At 40.7% G+C, this 23,975-nt stretch overlaps 1 protein-coding gene across 4 annotated transcripts in view; it reads right to left on the reverse strand.

Annotated features, from left to right (window-relative positions):
* Positions 1-23,975, reverse strand: part of slc8a4b (solute carrier family 8 member 4b) — a 131,380-nt gene that overhangs the window by 63,352 nt on the left and 44,053 nt on the right. For all 4 annotated transcript variants that reach the window (XM_085267215.1, XM_085267211.1, XM_085267214.1 and 1 more), the window contains 9 exons: positions 10,167-10,430; positions 8,938-9,077; positions 8,652-8,804; positions 8,330-8,557; positions 7,800-8,213; positions 4,573-4,683; positions 4,341-4,493; positions 1,066-1,162; positions 633-824 (listed from right to left, as the gene is read on the reverse strand). In XM_085267215.1, coding sequence (XP_085123341.1) covers positions 633-824; positions 1,066-1,162; positions 4,341-4,493; positions 4,573-4,683; positions 7,800-8,213; positions 8,330-8,557; positions 8,652-8,804; positions 8,938-9,077; positions 10,167-10,353 — 1,675 coding nt within the window. In that variant the 5' untranslated portion in view covers positions 10,354-10,430. The remainder of the gene's footprint in view (positions 1-632; positions 825-1,065; positions 1,163-4,340; positions 4,494-4,572; positions 4,684-7,799; positions 8,214-8,329; positions 8,558-8,651; positions 8,805-8,937; positions 9,078-10,166; positions 10,431-23,975) is intronic.

The following is a 23,975-nucleotide window of genomic DNA, read 5'->3' on the forward strand; positions in this document are numbered from 1 at the left end:
GATTCAGTGAATGGGACTTTGCACCTTGTTGGTGCTAATTGCACTCACAGCCTGTCCCAAAGTCAACTTGTCAGGTTTTATCAAGTGAAGTTTCGGTATCCCACTTGTATGGTTCAAAGTATTAGCATAGTCTGGCCAACTAACCTAACTAACCTGAGCTAGTATTCAGGGTCTCCTCCAAACATGGTCACTTGTTGTTTACTAATAACAGGATGCTAAAATTGAGGCTTTAAAAAAGAATTTCACAAACCAGTGTGTGACGTGGCCTAAAAATATGGAAGGCCACAAGTGCCACAATGAATTGAATAAATAGATCGTTACATAATTAATTAAATGTGTCATTAATTAATTAAAATTGGAAATAAATAATTTTGTAAATGTTTTAAATTGAATTCCTTGATATTTTATTGTTTATATATGTAATCATTCAATTATTTTCTATTTTAATTAATTAATGACACAATGAATTATTTATTTAATTCATTTTGACACTTGTGGCCCTCCACAATATTATTCAGCGGCAGGTTTTCCCCATAGGAATCTTAGACTGAATACTTTAAGGTGTTAAAAGTCTGAATATCACGACACCACGTGACACCTGTGAACACAGTTAAGGTGAAGCTTCCTTTTACCTGCGTGATCATCGTCATAGATGGTCACTGTGGCAGTGTGGTTGTCACCCAGCACGGCTTTCGGGGTAGCGCTGGCATCCAGAGGTGCAGTGCCAATCTCCGGATAGCCAACGACACGAGGGTTACTGAGGTGAACGTAGAAATACTCATCTTCCTCGAAGATGTCATCGTCAATGACGCCCACTGTGATCTCTGAGAAAAGAATTGTTGTTTTAGCATCTTGCTCTCAGGTGCAAAGTAATTATAATAATTTGCTAAAATGTTTAATTTAATTACATTTTTCCCCCGTGAAACCACTAGCAAAAAAAAAAAAAAAGGAAAAAAGAAATCTGCCTCAGGAGCTGCAGATGACCTCTGCTATTTGAGCATCAGTTTCAATGACATGTTTATTGAAAATATGTCAGAAATTATTGTAGTCAGTGTTGTTTTTTACCTTTGAGGGTTTCTCCCGGCTTGAACAGCAGCGTTCCCTCTGCAAACTCATAATCTGAACCTGCGTTGGCCGTACCGTCCTCTGTGCGATAATCCACCTGCAGGAGATGGGAACACAGAGGAGTGATGGGGAGAGAGCAAAAAGAGTCGTCAAGATGAAACACAAGTGAGCAGATATGAAAAGGGCAGATAAACACAAAGGGAGAGGGGGAGTGCCAAACAGAGGGAGAGAGAGCGATAGAGAGGAGGACAGCAAAGAAGAGGCATTTGGGGAGATGAGGACAGAGGGTAAGAGAGAAGAAGAAAAACAGCTTCATTAAACCAAGCCCTCTGGTCAGAAACAGGCCGATATTAAAGACTTTGAAGATAACATAAGAGAACCTTCTGCGTATCCTGTCCTTTCTCTCTGTCCTTTCAACTGCTTTGTGTTAATTAACCCCCTCCTTCTTATTTAGACAACATTAGAACCCAAATATCTAAAATGCATTTAGTTCAAATGGCTTCAAAGCCATTTTTTTCTGTTTGAAGGCAAAGCTGTGTCAGTCACTCGGTGCTGCTAGTGCTACTGAAGTCAATCCCTAGCCTCTGCTCTATTTTTAGTGCCTCATGAAATGTGTATAAGTGATATATTTTTAAATGCATCCAATGGTTGGATGATATTTTCGGGATTAAATTGAAGCTGGGTAATACTCAAGAGATTTTAAGATATGTGGATAGCTGATTTTTCCCATTTTAGACTGATGTGTGAGAAGTTATATCGTCACAGCCCGTGATTATATAAGAGCTGAGTTTCCTCTAATGTAAGATGCTCTATACTCTTTGAGCGCAAAATTGATGACATCTCGGACAAGCTCACAGCTCTCCAACGGGAGCTTGAGAGACCAGTGAAGGACTGTTAGATCAACTGTAAAATATACATGTAGTTGTTCGCACTAAAGGAAAACCACCATAATTTAATGCGGCTACCATAGGTAGCCTCTCACACCCTTACCCAACCCAGTTGCTTGTCATGTGGTTTAGGGTGTTGTGATGTGGATATGTATGTGCTCTCTGTGCAGAGGAGCTTGCTGACCTCCCACAAGGAGCCCAGAATGAGTAGAGGTGTCTTTTTTCCCCTCTTGCCCATTGTATTGTACATTTGACAGTTTTTTCACTGCAGGTGTAAACTTTGCATGTGACAAATTGATTGAAGATAGATTGGGGTAGCTTATCAGTCAATCATGCTGCTTGGATGAGAATGACTGTTTTGGAGCTGTATGGGTTCAAATTAATGACTTAACACTACAGACGTGCCCTCAATAAGACCCCTAGTATCTGTATACAAGGGACGCATTTTAACTTATATTATATTTATCTTAATTTAACAGCTGAAATGACTGTTCAAACATTCACAGTGTTGCTAATAGTAACAAGTCCACTGTGATTCATCACCTGACTCGCAGAAAACACAGTTTGTCTTTTGTGAAATGCTAAACTTTGATGTTTTGCCAACTTAATCGAACCAAACTGTGACTCAAGACTTCAAACAATGATAATTATTTCAAGTTCACCCTCAACACCCTCAGCTAATAAAAGCTTGCTATCACACTAGCACCATGTACATATTGTAGCTACAAGCAGAGCTGCTAAGAGATGCTAATATCGCACTGTGCATGCTGGATGTGAAAACAGCCACAGTTTGCTAACACAGTTTTTCCACCATATCTGCTTAAAAGTTGATATTTTGATTAGAACTTGCTTCAAATGTTCAATCATAAACTGTATATAAACTTAGCACATAAAGTAAGTAAACATGATTTGGCTGATTATTTATTTGTTGTAACAATGTTTTCCCCGATGCTACATTTGTAAGGAAAATGCATTTGTAGGTTGAGCAGCAGAGTTGAGTATGCGGGTTGTGCCAAATATTCTCTGCCAACATCAACCAGCTTATTCTGCTACTCACTCTTGATTGTTGTCGTTTATCGGATTGTCGTTTATCGGACCTTGTACATCCTCCTCATGCTGGGTCCTGCAAACCCTGGACGAGTGCCTTCAGTTCATATCTGCAGATGCCCACTTGGTAGCCTGTCTCTGCCATCACCTCTTTCATGGAACTTGACCTTCAATTTAGACCTTCAATTTCCTGGTTGCCTGGAAATGGTACTAGGGATTACTCCAAATAATGTTGCAGCTTAGTTTTGCAGAACACCAGCTGGAGGTTACCTGGATAGGGCACGGGGTCTATCCACATCAGCCAAACATGGCATGCTTGGATCAGACACCAAGTGACCGCTTTAACAAGGTCCATGCTCACATGTGCTGCTAGTCAGGCACCTGATTATCAGCACCGGGGTACCAGGGTCAAAACAAGAGTCAAAAGCAGAATAAACTGTTTGGCATTAGCATAGAAGATTTGGCAACTTTTTCAAAGATGGGAACGGCCTGCCTTGTGCTAACATTGCTAAATCTTTTAAAGGAAAAAGCACTGTGTAGATGTTTTTGCACCTTTTCCTGTGCTTTAAAGCCTTTAGATAGCAATGTATGAGTGCAAAGTAAGTCGCTTTTAACTTTCATTGACCCAGCCATCGATACGAGGGAGCTCTCTGAGAATACCTAAATGACACGAATAATATTTCTTTTGTCTCTCGACTGCTCTGACAACATGTTTGCAAAGCATCCTTCAGCAGACGGCTGACTAAGGCCGTGCCACCAGCAGAAAACTATGATCTCTCATCACAGTTTAATTTGTAAACAAGAAGAAGAATAAAGGAGAGCCAGCCTTGCGAAGCCAACGTAGTAATGCTGAGCAGATCAGATATCATCCCACTGACAGAGACTCAGCGGGAGACTCTCTCATTCAGGGAGAGCTCTCATTCATAGCCAGCATTAAGCCAGCATTAAGTCTGAGATCAATGAGCCTTTGCAAAAGGATGTGCGCTTTCTTTGAGTTACAACCTGAGCCAGAAACTAGAAATCTGGAGATGAAGGTGTTTTCTCTGGTGCCTCTCAGCTACTCTCCTCTGCCACCCACTTCTCTGCCTTTATCCAACCAGGAAAGAAAAACAAAGGTGCTCAAAGCCTCTGGAGGTGAGCACATGACACAAGATCTGCTTAAGATAGAAAAAGGTGTCAGGGAAGTCAGCCCACAGAATATTGTTGTTTTCTCTGCTGTCTCTGCTGTCTGCTTTTATTTGCATGAGACTCTGCAAGACTTGTTTCCCTTAAAGACAGGCTCACACACACACACACAGAGTTTTATTCATGATCTACTGTCCATCCCTCCCGTGCACTCACCTTGACAGTAACTCCGGGGTCACCTCCATGTCTGCCAACAGTCAGTTTCAGGGACCCACAGTTTTCAAAGCACTGATACAAAGAGGGTTCAAACTCAATCCTGATGGTGTGAGGGTCATCCTCCTGGGCCTGGGTCTCATGGCTGCTTACCACCTGAGAAAAAACACGCTCAAGGTTCCAGTAGCTTCAAATATAATATAATGGAGAAAGGCAAATAGAGTGCGTGCCTCACCTTGCGGGCCTGGTCAGCAGCGTGCTTCTTGAGGATGTTACCTGCTCCGATCATCATCCTGGTTGCCTGGATGCGGTAAAATGCTCGGCTCTTTTGCTGCTGCATTAGGACCTAATTAACAAACGCAATGAATCAATAAACCATTTCATGTTAATTTAATTTGCTGTGGCCCAAACAGCCGTGCTTTTATGAAAGCAATCACTTTTAAAGAGAGAGCTACAATCTGAGAATTTTCTCCTGGGAGATCCTACACCGCCATAACTGAACTTCAACTCAGTGTCAAAGGTCAACAGCAGATTCCCTGACCTTTCCAGAAAGATTGTCTGAAGACAGACAAACTAAATCAGTGCAATAATACTGACAAAGAGTCATTTAACGTAATAACTTCAGGCTTTGGTTGCTGGCTCTCTTCACTGCCAACTTTCATTCTAATGAGGTTTATCAATCTATAAGGAGCGATTTTAATAAAAACGTATGGCTCAATAGTGATGTATTATCCCAACGATCCACTAAATTGAAAATGAACAAAGTGGCCACTGTAGCTGAAAGATCATTAGACTAAATGTGGCCTCAGAGCCGAGAACGCTGCAATTTATTCAAATTTAATGGAAGTGAGCTGACAGAATGTTTATATCTGCATCTCTTTAGATAGAAGGAATAAGTAAGTGTTTAGTTAAGAAACTGATTTGGGTTTTTGCTGCACAAGATCACCCAGCTCCATATCCCATGACGGCAATTTAATTTTACATTCAGTGATTCATTATGACCGCAAGAACTGAAATTTAGCAAGTCAAGTTTAATCTACAGGGCAGCTGTCATTCTTATTTACAGCACGGACTGGACAGAGTAGCTGCAGGGATAGGGAGGCCTGAAAGCAAACAAACCTCTGGGAGCTGACCAGTGCACATTTGGCCCGCCAAGCTCCTTCCCTCCCCTCCTTCAAAACCGAAACCAAAGACATAGAAATGAGTTGGAGAGGAGGCAAGGGAAGGAATTGGTGGGAAAGCAGAGAAAGGGAGAGCAGCAGAGACTTGGACAGCTTTTACAGCTGAAATGTGTGTGCTGCATAAAAAAGAGGAATCTCTAATGAGCCAGTTTAATGATTACTCCCCATAAAAGTTAAATTTTAATAAAGTGTGAGCAACTGCTATAACAGAGAGGAGTATGGGTGTGCTAAAATGTGGTTACAAAATGCCAAATTTAACTATGAGTTAAATTTTTGAACAATTTTTGCTTAAGGTATCACAACCAACACATCACAAATCTAAATTCTCCCCAAAAAATATTAACTTGAGGCCCGCTTAAGTTCTTCAGCAAAGCATTTAGCTACATCTCTTTAAAGATTAACTCAATCGCTGAGAAAAAAAAGGCAGCAATGTTACCGCAAGTCAATATTTTTAAGGCTTCCAGGGTCCAGAACGGGCACTCACGTTAATATATTTAGCTTTCATGTAACTTACCGGGCAAAAAATCACCTGGATGGCAGAGGGGTGAAGGTTTTACTGGTGTCAGTCAAGCCAACAGACAGCTTCCACTCAGTACACTGGTTTAATCAACACTTTATAAAACAGTTTTACTGTGTGTTAAGCTGAGAGAGACTGAGATAATGTGCTGATGCTCAGCCAACTCAATTAACCAGTCGCTAATGTTTTTAGTTTATGTGAACATGCTATTGGTTTGATTGTATGAGACTGCCGTAAGCGTTATAGATTTTCCTCTTTGTAACTTTGTACTGTTTCCTCGGGGAACTGCACCTTCCTCTACTTTCAAAGTCACACTGAATGTGTCATAGCACCATTTCTGAGTCATTATCACCCTCAGAAGAGTAACATATGGAATGTGACTCAAGTTTGCTCGTGTGCTACTGGTTTAGATAGATGGAAATTGAGTGAAATAATAATATGTCAAAAGTCTGAGAATCAAAGAAGTGAAGTGAGAGAATCGTTGAAATTTTGCTATTGCTATTTGCTATTAGCTTTTGGTTGCTAGCTTTTATCTTTATGTTTACTAGCACCTCCAAAACGTCCCCATACCAGCACATACATATCTCATCGTGTGCTACTGGTTTAGATAGAAAATCTGGAAATTGATTGAAATAATGATATGTCAAAAGTCTAAGAATTAATGAATGGAAGTGAGAGAACTATTGAAATTTTGCTATTGCTATTAGCTTTTGGTTGCTAGCTTTTATCTTTATGTTTACTAGCACCTCCAAAACTTCCCCATATCAGCACATACGTATCTCATCTTTCATTGTCTAAATGAAATCAGTCTCTTTGTAATCTTCTGTAAAACTACAACATTTCTAGTGGAAATTATTTTCAATAGAAACTAGGGGGGGTTGCTTTACAGCTTATGCTAGCCTGAGTTAAGCTAATCACGCCTCTGTTTGTAACACCGCAAAACTTCTTAACTTGATTTAACAAGTTGTCAAAGTTTATTTAAAAAAGTATTAATAGGGGTCATGATATATTAGCATTGATGACAATCATGGCATCTAAAATGAATCAGTACTTACAGATAATAATAATAATAATAAGATATTAATACTGAGAATATTCCAGCATTAACAACTATTTTTTGACACTCTAATATACAGTCAATGGCCATGTCATTGAATACACTTTGCTAGTCTTAGGTTGGACAACAACAACTTGTTCAAAACATTCCTCAGAGATTTTGGCCCATATAACATAATAATAGCATCACACATTTGCATCCATCCCAAAGATGCTCTATTGGATTGAGATATCTGGAGACTGTGAAGACAATTTGATTACAGTGAACTCATTGTCATGTACAAGAAAGCGTTTTGAGACCATTTGAGCTTTGTGACGTGGTGTGTTATCCTACTGGAAGCAGCCAGCGATCATAATGGAAAGGACATAGTCAGCAACAATCCTCAGGTAGGCTGTGGTGTTAAAACAATACAATTTGATTGGCTGATTGGATATTTGCGTTGAGTAGTTGAACAGGTGTACCAAATGGGATGGCCAGTGAGTGCAGATGATGTTGTACTGGTTATTAGGCTGTATACCATGTATAAGAAGGCAAAAGTGTATAGCTACTACTGTTTTATAAAATCCTGCTTATTATCAAATGCCAATGAACCTGTTCTTTGTATATGGTTTTAGAAAGTTATTTGAATCGTGATAATCGTGTGGTGGAAATCTGATATAGTCATGACTTCCAGAGCTTAGACATCAATGGGATTGGGTGCTGCTAACCTGATAATTAGCCATCTCAATCAGCTGTTCCATGTCTTTATCCGGGTGCCTCTGCTTCAGCTCCTTTAGCGTCCTTGCCATGTCCCTCCTAGCCTCGTCCTCATCGTCCTTTGCTCCTCCATCCTCCATCATGCCTCCATCCATCCCGCTGTGACAGTTCAGCGCTATCTGTCCGTCCAGCTCCAGCATGTCCATCTTGGTGAAGCCCCCTGGACCCAGCACTCCACCCCCTCCTCCTCCATCCATGCCTAGCCCTCCATCAGCCCCACCCTCTGTCTCAATAATGATTCCCCGATTCTTGTCGGCACGGTAACGCTTGCGGACATACTTGTAGAAGAGAAGGCGGCGGTCGGCCACCCAGGCCTGGACCACGCAGAGTGGGAAGTAAAGGAAAGTAAGCACTGCCTCCCACACCTGAATGAGAGAAGAGATGTGATTAAAAGCGTTTCTGTTTTATTCTCCTCCTCTTATTTCATCCCAGTGATTTCTTTCTTTAAACTTCAGCAGTTTTTACATAAAACTGTCCTCACCTCCACCTCTCCAGGGGAAAAGACACTCAGAATCAGGTAGAGCCAGATGTAGGCGAAGATACTCCAAGCCGCCGTGACAAAAAACACCCGAAGGTGTTTGATTTTGCGCGTTTCTCCGTCGGGGACCACATACACACACAGAGCGATGATGACGAACATATTGAAGGCGGCGCTGCCCACAATGGTGCTGGGACCTAGATCACCAGCCTCAAAACCGTGACCGCACACCTGCAGTTGGAGGTGAAAATAAGATTACTGTCTTTCCATTACATTCTCTATCAGTTAATCTGACGTGTAGCCTGCAGGCTCATGTTGCACTGACCTCAATAACAGACAGCAGTATCTCGGGGGCACTGGAACCCAAGGCCATTAGAGTGAGATTAGAAACAGTCTCATTCCAGATTCTCACGGTGGCTGTGGTGGTCTCACCATTCGACTTCTTTATGGTGATCTCCTTCTCCTGGGAGGTTATCACCTGGAGTGGAGAGGGCGTAAAGAAAGAAATAATATTGGATTTATTAGTTTTATACAGGTTACCTATTAGTGGTCTAATATCAGTAACTTATAGTGCAATCTAATAACAATTCAAAGAATATTCATTGACTTACCTCTATAGAAGACATGAACCGGTCCGCTATAATGCTCATGCCCAGGAACATGTAGATGAGTGCTACAAAGTAAACAATGGCTCGTGCCACTTTATCTCCTACAGAGGGGTTCTGAGGGTTCCAGACAGGCAGCACCACTCCTGCAATCAAAAGAAAAGATAAAGGTGGAAAAAGGTCAAATCATTTTTCAGCAATATCACAGGGAATATTTGGTTGCAACAGAGTTGTGTAATCATTCTCCGCCTCTCTAATCCTATAAAGCCTGCCACTGTGAGCATGTTGTGGACACCACAGAGGCAGCATAACCTCATTAAAGATTATTGTAAGTGGGAAATTTTCTATATGGTCCCATTTGTCCTACTAAAACTTAGTGGAACTGTTAAAGTTAATGAAAGCATGAAAACTTACCCCAAAGTGATCAACGTTCTAGATTTGTGGCATTAAATTGACATATTTCACTTCTAACGCACATTTTTGCTCATCTGGCAGACCTTTCTGATGCCTGATGTGACACTGTCGTGAATATTCTCCTGACTTTATTTCACTTTCATAGACCATTGACACCTAGCAAATATGTCCCTTCAATGTTACTTGCACATCTGGACAGGACATATGGAATGGACGATGCTGTTATAAGAAGTTATACTACTTGGTTTAGAATAATTAATTGGTGTCATAAGAGAAATACACAATACTGTGCAAAACATTTGCGTCATGCCTCATTTTTTAATATTTTGCTAAGAAAATGGAAAATGTGCAAAAGTATATAAAACAACAGCACAGTTCATGCGATTCTAACAAGCTCGACGGTTATAGTTCTGCTTTAGTTCTCCAGGCTTCTAGAAGGACATCCAATGCTCTTCTTTGGCTGCTGGCTGCTTTTTGTTCTGTTCACTGTCAGGATGATCCGACACTGCTTCAAAAATGTTGAGCTCCATACGCTGAGGCGGTGTTCCCTAGCATGTTAATACTCCATAATCAGCGAAGGAGAAAATGTGTTGAAATGTGTTGAGTGTCAGGCTGATCGTCATGTTTATCGGTTCTCCTGATTGCAAAAACTTGGCTGGTACACAGGCAGCCAAACTAGAGGCGTAACCCATTTTATTGAACCCTCTCAGTTCACTGCACTCACTGAGAGGTTTACATGCAGAAGTCTAATCATGTCAGTGCTTCTTTACTTCTTTACAGTGCTTCTTTCACATTAAACTGCAGTTTTCTCACAGACCCACCTTCCTGACAGGGGTCTCCACCAGAGGAACAGTTTTTCTTTCCGGCACCTGCACTGACCGATCCAGGGCATGACAGCAACAAAAAGAAGGAGAGAAGGAGGCAGAGAAGGAAAGAAGAGGGAGAAAAGTGGAAAGGGCGGAGTGAGTTGAGAGAGGACGGAGGCTTAGACATGGCTGCCGGAGCCATTTCTGCTGATGTGGACCTTCACTGGACTCTACCGAGTTGTGCTCTGGGTCAGCTCAGTGTAGGTCGATACCTAAAACCTGGAGACAGACAGAGGAAGGGTGGATTAAGTACTTCACTGTTCATTAACACCTATTTATGAATTTTCACACCAACTGTTTCAGTTCACTTAATTGTATTCAGTATGAAAACAACTGTTAGGTGTCTTCAATTAAAACGTTCTGAAATCCTGCGCTGTGTTTCATGTGAGGAAAACAGCTCAGGTGAGCTGTCAGCGAAACCTTATATGTGTGACGACTTCTTTTCTTCCTAGAAGTCAATAGAACATAGTTGCAAAGTGCTTTACAATGCATTTGAACAGATACAATGAAATGAAAAAGCAATAAAAGCAATAATGGAAAGTCATTACTTAAAAAGAAGTTTAAGAAAGAGTCTGTAGAAGTGCTGTAAATGATGATGCACTTGTAGCCAGCATCTGTAATCAAGTTAAAACAATAAAGCTGAAGCAGATGGAGCTGCTCGGGAACCCAGATGAAAAAAATCAATCACTACAGAACAGTCAATAGCAGCTTCGAAGCAAAGCAGACAGTAAGAACTTGGAGATTGTTACACAGTTACATGTTCCATTGCTAAAATATGAATACAAAAACTCTATTTTGATAATAAATAATTAACAAAAGCACCCTTGGCAAACTGCAATCACAGACGATGGTTGTGCTTTTATGAGAACACAATCAATTCTAGTCAGAATCAGCTCTGGAGAAATCCACAGGGGACGTTTTCATTGCAGGAAAAGAAATCAGTAACTTTTGTGTCTCTTTCACATCGTGCTTGGCTTGTTTGCTGTCTGTCCAGTACAATGATCAGCATGCTCCGTGTATCCCTACCATCAACAAATTGGCTGGTTCATTTACTCTTTTAAAGACACCAGTTACAGTGGACAGAGTGGATGGCCCCAGAATAACTAACATCCAGGGTCCTTTAATAAAACTGTTCTACAGACTCTTTTCTGCATTAAACAGTCAAATCTTATATGAGCTCTTAGCTACGGCGCAGGTTACTTTTTTCAGGAATTGGTGGAGACCAAAACAGAGCTAAAATCTAAAACACTTAATTTAATAAGTAGATAGCCCCAAAGAAGAAATGTTTGCCTTGCCAGGTTTGCAATGTGACATTGTGTCATTGCTGTTTACTGTCTCTACACTGCTCTGCATTTAATCATTCTTCTCTCTCACCCACAGCCAGTTGTGCCCCGCCCTGACACTGGTTCTGTTGGAGGTTTCTTCCTGTTAAAGGGGAGTTTTTCTGTCCTACTATCACCAAGTGCTTGCTCATATATAGGGGTGGTCTGATTATTGGGGTTTCTCTGAATTATTATAGGGTCTTTACCTTACAATATAAAGTGCCTTGTTGTGATTTAGGGCTATATAAATAAAACTGAAGTGCATTAAATATCTCTCGCCAAAATGGATCAATCCATCCCTGCGGGTTTAAAGATTGCAATTTCACACCCTGCTATAGAAGACCGAACAAATAAAACTCTGAATTTGAATGTAGAAACATTCAGCACTGATTCCTTTAAATTTGGGCATTCTCCATCGATTTTTTCTGTTTCCACCATTGGCCTTGATTGTAGTCTTTCATGTGTGAATCTTGAATCTTTACACGCAAGTTACTGCAATATTTAAAACAAAGAGCAGCTTTAAATGCCGCTCTTTGCTGCACATTTCTCTGGCAGCAAACATAAGCTAAGCTGGAAACAAGCAGTCGACAGCAGAGATACAACAGCAATCTGTTTTTGTGACGAGGAGTACAAGTGACTGTTCAGCGTGAACGGTTTGTGAGGGAAAATGCACCAAAACAAAGGGAAGCGAAATGGTTTGACCAGGCAGCGTTAGGTCAAACAAGTGCAAACGGTCATGGAGACAGACACGCACACATGCACCAATACACAAAAAACACCCAAATGCACAAACTGTGTCAAGCACCCTCATGGTGCAGAAGTTCCTGGCCTCGTACTGACATCCTCTCAAGCAAACACAAACACGCTCCACTCTCTGGGTTAGTCCACTCTGGACAAATAAAAACTGCTGACCCTGTTTTTACACACACACCTATGCACACACAGCCGTGGTTAGTCATGAGTCGTGACATTAGCGTCAAGTTGCTGACCCTGTCTTAATCTATCTTCCGCTCTGACAACAACCTGTCACTTTAAGTCACTTCTCTCCTCCGCTGTCTTCTTCTAACGCTCCCTTTTCTTTTTCAGTATTTATTTTTTGTCCCTTTTAACCAAAAATGACTTCACTCCTGCATTGCAGCATGCTTGGTTTTGTTTTCAGTGGTCACATCTCAGGATTATGTTTAGAAATCATGTACGTCCTCCTGGTACTAAAATGTGTTTTGGCAACTCTGTGCACACGTCTCCAGGGAGGCATAAGATAATCTGAGGGTCTTTATCTTGGTTAGGCACGCAGTCATTGCATTAGACGTGAATATACTTCAAACTTGCACACCTATGCGTTCTTCTGCATTGAAACAAAGTTCATGCATTACCCATAATACACTTTGACCACTGACAGTTTCATTCGGGTGTGTTATGCATGTAAAACCTATCGTAGCCTTGAGCTGATAGCCTCAAGCAGAGATGAGATATTGGGGAAGCTCACTTTTTTGTGCACTCAAACTTTTTTTCAGTTTCTACTTGTAGTCTTCAGCACCGACTCCTTGCGGCTGTTTGTCAGACTTCACACCACTCCCTCTGGAGCAACAAAAAGCTTTTTCTTTTTTAAAATTTGTTCACAGGCTTAGATAAAAGTCTCTGTTCAGATCTGTATACATTCATGTGCAAAATCCTTTAACTCCCTTTATCATTTCTGCTTCATAATGTCCTTTTGTGTTGCAATACGCCGTGCGCCCAGAGCCCTGGAGGCTCTCAGTTCTCGGGCACTTCCTGCCTTGCTCGTTAGTAATCCAGCCTTCAGCATGTGACTTTTCACCTGTGGGCATACAGCCACGCGGCAGTGATAAACGGAGACAATCCTCATAGCCTCCCATGTTAAATGGTCCAAGTTTACAACGTTAAAAGCATGCACATTCATTGCATGTTAGGACTTCCAACTCCTCCAGGCAGGAGATAAGCTAGCAGGCTAACAACAGCACAAACAGGAGTAGCTCACATCAGCAGCTGGTCTACCGATTTCTGACAACATATGAAAATATGAAGATAAATTTCTATTCCGTAATAGTGAGTGGTATATTTTTGTTTCTAGATTTTTCACAGTAGTAGTTGGATCATTTTAAATCATAATCATCGCGTTGCTGCTGAAAAGGTCCCTAAAGTTCATTTCTGATCCTTTATTTCCTGTTTTTCTCTTACTTGCTTGATCTCCTTTTCCATCTCCCTCTCAGCTTCGTTGTCAGTCACCCACGCCTCCTGCACCCTCATGTCTCCAAGTCAATGTCCTGTTGTCCTCTGTCTCTCTCTCTCTCTGCCCACATGGACTGTCACCACTTCACGTCTCAAGCACCTCTCAATATCCCCCGCTCAACCGCTCTTTCACACCTCCTTTTAGTTCAACATCCCTGCTCCTTTTATATCATCCTGATCGGTAAACAAATCTAAAGCTGTTACAGCTTAAAATATCTACACAGTTCATGCTGGTGCAAACACTGGTAATGGAGGGAATTATGGGTAAAAAAGTCCCCTTAGTCTTCTATAGATTTCAGCTCTATATGTCTGGTGAGAGCCTCTGAATGGGCTTTGACAAACACAAACGCAGGGGCTAAATGTAGAAATAAACGGCTGTGGCTTTATGTAGCCGTAGCTGAAGCTTACCAGCTCGATTTGTGTCAAGGTTCTTCTAGATTTGTGTCAAGGTTCTTCTAGTTCAAGTTCAAGTTCAACTTTATTGTCACTTCAACCATATACAGTTTAAAAATACACAGTGAGGCGAAACAACGTTCCTCCAGGAACCAAGGTGCTACAAGACAAGTTAGTGCAAAAAAAAAAAAAAAAAAATTTGTATTGAGGTACTTTTGTACTTTAAAAAACGCTATTAGCCTTTTCCAGGGCTGAGTCGAGATGCTTTCTAATTTAAGGAGCAACCTTTAAGTGATAATGTGCAAACAGAGATGTCGGCACACAGATGAGAAAAGGAAAGATGAGCAGAATAATAGGAGATTGTACCGACTAAAGTAGGACCCTAAGAACATGTAACCCTCAGTCATCTTTATTACACCAGGAAAAAACACATTTATTGTTTGTTTTCCCAAAAGTTGTCCACTTAATGTTTATTACAAGGGGCTTTGTTCGTAAGAACTAATACAAATTACTGGAGTATAAGCAGAGGAAAAATCGCATTTTTATTGTGTTAGTCGGATTTTCCTCGAGGCTCGAGGCCAAGTCCAAGGCTCCGAATAACTTCTTAACCCTGGTGCTTGTGTTTGTGCTGCATTTGTTCCTTATTCCCTCAAGACTTCTCCGTGTAAGAACTGAATCATTCTGACTTATCACACACACAAAACGACCTCTTCTGACATAAAAGCAACGCATGTGTGTGTAAATTAGAATATCAACACATGCACTGGCACAGAGACAAATACTCGGCTGCGCTGATTCACACACAAGCACAGACACACTCCTGCCAAATGTCTTTTTCTGCTTTCACTCAAGCCGACAGGTGTTCGTGTGAACTTAGGAATGTGTGAAAATACCAGTAAATTTGATCATTGTTTGATGCTTGTTGCAACAATTGGACGCCACTGCAATTACAAGGATGAAAGGACTACATGGCCTACATTTTTCATTAAATGCCATTCAGTGTTTGCACACTGGGGGTGTGAGAAGACTCCAAACCTCCCTCCGCCCGCTCATATGTAGTGTTGATGCATGTGTGTTCTAAGGTGCATTTAAAACCCAGGAGGGCATGGAGCTAGCTGCCAGAGAGCAGCAGGTAAGCGCATAGCCCCTCCTGATAGCCCTCAATGTCTACGTGTATTTAAAATTGAGAGGTGGGCAACGACGCCAGGGGTGAGGTGTACAGCCTGCCTTCGTACATACAAAGAGTTGATACAATCAGGTGTAACCACAAAATTTTAAAGGTGACTGTAAACACTGTAACATCGCCCACTGCTTTGTGCAGTCCTCTTTTAGAAGCTGAACATTTTTCTGTCACATCTGAGATCTTGAAACCAGACATAATGAGCAACGGGTGGATCTGACTGAGAAAACAAATGGTAGTGACCTCTTTATCATTTATTTTACTCCAAGTGGGCACAAAATGTATAAAATGAACATCATGTTGCACTGAGTAAGACTTCAAACTAGTAACAGAGATCATAAACCAGTCAAGAAAGTGTTTACTGATGGATGAAAGGAACCAAAGCCATTTTCTCCTTGACTTCTACACGACTTCTTTTTGCAGCCAATGAAGTCGCCCCCTTCTGGCCATTAGGAAATTTTATATAAATCTCACTTTTCAGACCCGGAAGCTATATCCATCCATGGATTGAACTACCAACCTTGTGGTTAGCAGATGACCTGCCTTACACCCAAGCCAGAGTTACACTGCCATGACCATCGTCTTCATGCAATAATTTGCAACCGGGTCAACTCTTTTAGCGATACAATTCTACAATCTACAATTTGAAACAAGCAAACAACACAGTTCCTGTTCTATACTACAATCAGACAGATCTAAGCAGATACACCTGTTGTTCGTTCTTTTTGCCGCTTAACTATCAGAGGACAAAATCAAACCACAGGGATGGACAAATTAACCAGCTTTAAGTAGAGAGACTGGAAGATTAGATGAAGGCAGACAGCTTTCGTGTTCACACCCTCTCTAAAGCACGTCACAAGCTTCAGCCCGCTTTAATGGAAGCAGCGAGACAATTGACTATGATTGTCGATTCGCATCAGCTGTCTTTTGTTGATCTGCCTTTTTTGACAGAGCACATCACAACAAATAGATGCATATGCACACGGACGGACACAGACACTGTTGTGTTAGGAACAAACGACATTTGATTCAACCGGCTGTACTGGTGTCAAGCTCCCCTTCTCTTCAGTTCTAAAATTCCTTATTTTGACATAGCTAACACAACCCCAGCTAAACACACCACATAATATTTTGTTTAAATAATGAGCCAAAGTGGTATGTCATCAAAAGCAGCCGTGAGAAAAGGTGCTTTGCTGAAATGTGAGGGTTGTGTGGCAGTACTTTAATATGTTGCTGCTCTTTCAGATAAAAGCTTTATACAAATACAACACAGAAGTGGCTAGACCCAGATTTATGTACTCTCTGAGGACTGCAAATATGCATTTCATTGCATTCTCTATTTGCTATCTCCCTTTAAATCCCAGGTCATGTCTTGGTTTTATGGCACGGCTGTGGTGTGTGCTGTTTTGAAGGTTAGAAAGAAAGCCGATGTGTGGTATGTAGATAGAAATATTACTTGTCAGGATGGGCATTTTTATCTTCTCATCTCTTGCTACCTTTATTATGCCACCCCTCCAGACTTTGTCTCGTCCGTATCCTCCTTGTTATTAACTTTTACTCGCTGTTCATATAAACAGCTTCATTCTCTTTCTTGCCAGACCTGAGGCTTGCAGGTATAATTATTGTTAAGCATGCAATTTATATACTGAACTCAGTTTCTATCGCTATCAACAAAGTCGCCCTACCATGAATGATGTCAACGTAAAGCTAAACCACAGTGCTGTTTAAAGGTTGGGGTCACAGTTAGCGACATCTATCTGCACCTTAACTACTTGAGTGTTAAGGGGGGCGTAAGACTATAAGATTTTAATTATACGTTTAAAAGAAAAAATGGATGTGGATACTAATCATATATAACTTCAGAAGAAGCCTTATCGTGCAGAATGAGACCTCCTGGTAGGTTTTTGTTCAAAAGATCTGGAGTTGGTTAGTTAGTTAGGATAAATCTGCCTTTATCTTCATTAGGACTGAATATAAAAACAGAGCAATTTTCAGATATTTTCTTAAATCTGATAAGCCTTAAGACTTTGTTGCAGATCTTTCTGGCATTGCTGACTGTATCTCCTTTCAGTCTGAACTTCACGTTTGTGCATTCTCCAAAAATGGAGTTATATACAAACCAATGCTAATATTATTGAATCTCACTTTTCACAATCTTTTTCACCTCTTGAATCTATTCTTTCATTTTGTCTCAAACAAAAGTGTCCTCACTTCTTCACAAAGAATGACAGAGAGCAAGAAGAATCCACCATAACTTGGTCTATTTCTTTAGAGTATTTGTGTTTATGGTTGTATGTGCATGGATTGAACTCTGCAAATTAACTGGTGCCGTGCTGTGCTGTGCGCCAGAGTTTACTGGGTGTAAATGGGTGCTGTGTAAATATTGTGTTTGTGTGAAAAATAAAATGCATGCATGACTGATTATTGGCTGAGTCAAGTTCAAGGCTTGCAGGGAAAGAGGTAGAGGGGGTTTGGCGGCAGGGTGGAGGGGTGACGTGGCAAGACGGGGAAGTATGCAATAAGACCGAGAGGCGAACCCAGGAGGTAGTGGTCACATTGGCCTGAGGGACATGTTGCTAGAACAGCTTGGTTTCTCGGTAAGGACAAGATTAAACGTAAGATGAGGATGACGCAAGTGGGGAGCAGGGGGGTGGAACGGAAGAGGAGAAAGCAGAAAAGCGTGCAGGGTAATAAAGATGATAACCCAAGAAATGAGGAGAGGAGATGAAAAGAGATGTAGAAAGTCGTGGAGAAAGAGAAGCAGAGTGTGTCTGGCTCCGAGATTACAGCTATCGAGTGGCTGAAGAGCTCATGGGATGCATAATTAGGCAGATTTAAGGGCAATAGTGAATGTGCCCTACTGGGCCATGGATACAGCTGTCCAAGCATGTTAGAGAATGTTGTAAAGTGCTCCACATTCTCCAGAGCATGGTGCAGATTTTAAAGTGATAGTAATGCACGCTGAATGGAAAGAAGGGACACAGGAAGCCTCTAAATAACTTTATAAGTCACCGTAAAGTGTTGCACATGCTTCAGCGAGCTTTGGATTAAAGATCAGTGTGTCCGTGTATCTGTATTTCCAAAGAGGATAATGACTGGAAGCTAGCCATTAAATCCATATTCTGGGTTTTGCAGTGTTATATTCAACTCAATGCATTTATAAAATAAATGTATGATTCAAGCTCGGATCGGAGGAACTGTAGCTGTGATTGAGGACGGTGCATCCACAGAGAGAAATGCTGCATCAAAAGTATTTGCAATGCTCACAAATGCATCCCACCGGATCTTACCTATTCCTCACCCGCCTTCAGTTGAGGAGAATGACACGAAAACTTGTAACAGTGAATATCTGAAGGCAGGTCACTACAGACCTGTAATGTGAAAAAGGTGTAAACGGTTAGCCAATTATTTCTTGAAGCGGGATCTCAGCAAAACGACAAACACTGAATATGTATTTTTAAAATCAAATGCAAATGGAGACGCGTTTATCTTTGAAGTTTATCTGCCCAAATACTTCACAGGCCAACAGCTGCAGGCGTTCAGGAGAGTTTGTTAGTAAGTCGCTAAGGGTGTGCATGTGTGTGTGGTCAGTACTCGTCTGGTCACTCAATGTTTCTCCTTACAGGAGTGTGCTCAACATCGAGCGGCCTTAGGCTTATCCATCACCCTGAGGACAAACGCACACTTTTAAACACACAATCTTGTTTTCATGACTTCAGAGGACATTACATTGACTTATATTCATTGTCTGTTGAGCTGCTTGAACCTGAACCATGTCTACTTAACTTAACCTTAACTGAAATCTATTCGTCCTGAACCTTGAAACATGTCTTCACCTTAGAATTTAATGGTTTGTACTATGGGTGCTTGGCTTTTGTCCCCGTTAAAGATGAGTCCCCAGAATGAGACAAACACATTCAGGTCCCCACAATGTAACTAATACCTGCGCTCACACTGGCACACTCATGAGACCCATAAGCTGACACAAATTGGAGAGATGTTCTTGTACATATATCAGTGTGAGATGTCGTGATTTATAGCAATTGCGCCTATGGCTGAGGTCAAAAGGTTAATCAGAGACAAAGCAAGCTCACGTGCAATCCCATGGCTCTTGGTACAACTTCTCTCTTTCTCCTTTACTCTTACATTTATTCTGCTTGCTTTATCTGTCAAAAAAGTAGTGATATGAATTTAAAAACAGTTCCTGTTTTTGTCATGTGGCTTTATGGTAAGTGGGTTTTTTTTTTTTGGCCTCTGAATAATTTAGGAAACTGGAGAAGGTGAAATGAAGTTCATGGGTAGAGCAATCTTGGCATTTTTTGTACTGCCAAAAAAAGAGCACCGTACAAATCTCACCACAGGGTATCGAGTCAGTGTCGGTTAATACTATCCTGCCTGAAGTGGCAAAACATCTCCACTCTCTTCCTTTTCCTTTATATTTAATTTTGTTTGTTGTAGTTTTTATTGTGGTCCAACTCTTGCTGTTACATGTTGTTATGCCACATAAGACTGCGTAGACTAGAAAGATATGGGCCTGCAGTCCAAGTTCTCACTTTCTGTTTCCTTCCTCACTATCGGTTCCCTTTTCGCTTTGCTGCGTAACATGTGAAACTTTGTGTAGGCATGAACATGAGCCAAATAAGCTTAAAATGGTTTTAATGGGCTGTGACATTAATACAAGAAAAGATGATGCATGATATGATTATGCTTGCTGTGTGGGGGACTTCTATGTCCATTTGGGTGTTTGTGGACGTTTTTAAAGTTAGTTCGTTGTCCTACGTTGTGTGTGTCAGATGCGAGAAGCACTGAAGAACTTCGGAGGAAATTAATTTGTTTGAATGCATAAATAAGGCTGATTTTTGCCAGTGGCAGAGGTGGCCATGCATATTCAGTATCGTGTGTGAGCGTGTGTAGCTAATCAAGCAGCATGCAAAAAGTAATAATATGCAGCTGTGATTTTCTAACTTTTTTTGCTCCATAGATGACTTTTTAAGTGAAATGCAAATACAGATATCACAAGGAGAGTTAACATCTTTCACTGTAATTCTAACTGTATAACTACCAGTGTAGTTAATGAGGCAATGCATCCTCATCCTAGAGCCAGGACTGGTGACTTAACACATGGGCCTTCGCAGTATTGTATGCAAATTTTAAAGAGGTCTGCATTAAGGTCTAGGAGGAATTTTACAAGTGTCACGATCTGCCGGAGAGAGGAGGTGGACCCAAACGCAGACGCCTGAAGGCGAGAGTGATGTTGAACAAAAAGCGAACTGTTTATCAAAGGCTGGATGATAATACAAATAGAAGGCAAAACAAAAAACCAAGACTTGACTAACTAACCAAACTGGGCAAATTAAAACAAAGTTAAAACACAAAACACAGAGAAGCCAGAACGTGAGACCTGGATGAGAGAACTGAGAAACACAATGACACGACAGAGTCACACAGGCGACACGGGGTGAGACAAAGACACAAGAGGAACCTCACAGAGAAATAACCATAACGTGGGAAACCCAAAACACTCAGAAATATAGGAAGGACTAAACTTGAGGTTAAACTGAAACTTAAATCATCATAATATAAAAGAGTCAGACGGGGGTTGCTCTCCCATTCGAGAGCGCTGAGTTTGAAACTTTCTTTTGCCAAAATATGTCCCTGCAAAACAATAACTCATCATAGAGTCATAGCAAAGAGCACCAAAGGATTTCTTATGCTATGAGATGCCGGTCAGTGCCTTTGACAAAATATAACACATTAGATATTACTTGCTGAGCTACTGTATACAAACATTTACTGAATGGTGCTGGTGCCTGGTAGTTTGGACAGCATTGGATAACAGTGGGAATTTAAGAGGTGCAAAATTTTTTATTGCAATAGTCAATAGTTTTAAATACTTATAATGTAATATAATAGTTTATAATAGTTAATCTAATGAACTTTTCTCTGTTTTTAATCACGGGAAACTATTCCTAATCAACAGATTTGACAATGTTTTTTAAAGCGCTTCCTTCTTTATAAAAGAAAGCAGCAGCAAAATGCAGAGTTACAATAAGATGCTTTTTTTTGCCATATAGATATAAAAGGTTAGAATAAATGGTGTTCATTTTACAAAGTGTGTCACTAAGAAAACATTCTTACATGTTTTCTGTCTTATACTTAAATATAAATACTTAAATATAAATACTTACTTAAATATTTAATATTTAATATCTAATATCTAGTCAAAATATCTCATATCATAATTTTCATTGGCAGATTGGCAGCTTTTCCCCCCTTATTTCAAGCAAAAGTATCTTATTAAGTATTAAGTGAAAAAAAATCTGCCAATAGAAGAAGTGAAAATTCTCCAGATCCAAGATGTACTGTCTAAAAACAAGTTACTATATCTCACTGAAATGTTACTCTGTAGCTAATTGAGTCTTATTTTAAGTGTGACAAAGTACAGTGACAAAATAGAAGTAACAAAGTACTTGTTTTTTGTTACTTCCCACCTCTAAAGACTACCAGATGTGTTTTAAGACATTTGCATTACTGTTTAGCTTGCACAAATACCATTTAATATTTATACACAGCTCGCAGGCTGAGTGTTTTCATTCTCAGTAGATTTTCTTCGATGACCCTCACTTAATCTTGGTGTTTTTTCTTGCTGAATTTTTTATTAAATTAATAGCAAGTTGGTTGGATGGTGGTGAAATGAAAACCCTTCCATTTAATTTAGGGGATTTTCACATACTTCACTGAAGAGGTATGTGCCACCCTGCCTAGACCTCCTACCCCTCCTTTGCCACTGTTGGTTGGTTTAATTCCCTGGTCTTACATTTGACTAATTACAGTGTCTCTTAAGAAAAGTGTAACCCAGGTTATTTTTGCTGCTTCAGTTTAAAATAATTAGAATTATTGCTTCCTCTGGTCTCTTATTGCTTTGAAAAGAGGACAGATATATGGATTGACTCATTAAATGTGCCTGCTGAAAATGTGGCCTTGTAGAACGGGCTGATTGTGGATCGCAAAAATTCCAATAATCAAACCTCTCGATTAACTCCCATTCTTTTCACAGGCTTGTTTGAAAGTTTTGGCAGTTTTGGCATTTAGTTGTATGGTTACATAACGGTAAGAGGCTTGGGAATGCATTAATTGCAATGAATGTCCCCATAGAAACAACCAAACCAACATAGGTGTCTGTATGCGTGTTCCTCTCTTTACTGCTTGAGCAGGCAGTTTGAGTTTTAGCCAAAATACAAAAACAGCTCATCCAAAAAATCTTGGATTTAACACTGCACTTGATAAAGGTCCAGTGATTACCGCTATATCGGGAGAGAAAATTAAATTACTAAACACTATGTAGTGTTTATAACACTGCTCATTTCTGATTTTTTTAGCATTAGAACTGGATTCTGTTAGATTAGAACTTGTGGCACAGTTTGACAACAAAATCCAGATGTGGTTTGTGTGTGTGTGTCAGTCACAGTGAAAATGTTACCGCTGCACAGATGCAAGTTGGTCTTGTTTGCTTCTTCCTTTCTTTTCCGTCCTTCCTAATCACTTCCTCCCCTGCGTCTTTCTTTTACCTCTGCTCACCTCCTGATCTTCTCTTTTGCAGTCTGTGTTTGTCATTACCTACGACATTACTCATCCAATTTTTTTCTTTCATTTCATTCATGCTTCTTTCCTTCTGACTCACACCCTTGTCTGGTAACTCTGTGTATTTCTTTGCATGCAGTCCCCCTTTCCCCCCATCTTAGCCTGACACTCTTTCATGCAAGTAAACAACTGTTAGGTTTGTAGCATAAACCTATTCGCTGGAACGTTAAGACAATATAATTACACTGCAAGCAAGACGCAAGTAGGCAAACTTCTTCATGGTACTCGTGCACGGGAGAGAACCAGACAAACGCCGTTCCTTCGCTTGACCCCAGTAGCTCTCGTCCGTCCTCCCATACACTGTCCTTTTATTGAGGTTACATGAATATGCATAGGTTCATTAACATACCGACGTCTACATACAAACAAAGAGTACCTTGCCTGTGTGTGTGTGTGTGTGTGTGTGTGTGTGTGTGTGTGTGTGTGTGTGTGTGTGTGTGTGTGTGTGTGTTGCTGATCAAAGGGTCAAACATCCTTGGTCAGGAAGAGGGTAGACTAGACCCCCCCCCCGGTGAGGAAGTCCAGCAGTTCATCTAAACAGAAAAGCACTTAGACTAGAACAGACGTAGCTACGTTAATCCTACCATAAAACAATTAAAACAAGATGCGACCTCTTCCCGTGCTCCCAGGATGTAGGTGTGCATTCTAGTGTGGAATGCACACCAAGCCTCTGTAGCCTGTTAAAGATCACACAACTTATCACTACACAATTGATTATACACCTCTAAGCATCTATGGTTAAATATTTCTAAGCATAAATGACAATCAACAATACAAACTCTAACAACAACAGTTTTAATAAAAAGTGTAAAGAAAATCCTCTTGTCACTGTGAGCTTAGAGGATGCAGAAAGAGACAGAAAGGGACACGGGTCATTTGCTTGTGCATGTATGTGTAATTGTCAATGGGAAGATGAGGATGAAGAGGAGAGAGAAAGCAACCGCAAGAGCAGTTATTGGTAGCTGCATTAATCCCTCCTGA

This window comes from Mchenga conophoros, linkage group LG3 (genome assembly GCF_057382185.1).
Source record: "Mchenga conophoros isolate Kocher_MC1m ecotype Shallow Benthic linkage group LG3, M_conophoros_male_GT1.1, whole genome shotgun sequence".
In the NCBI taxonomy this organism is placed as follows: Eukaryota; Metazoa; Chordata; class Actinopteri; order Cichliformes; family Cichlidae; genus Mchenga; species Mchenga conophoros.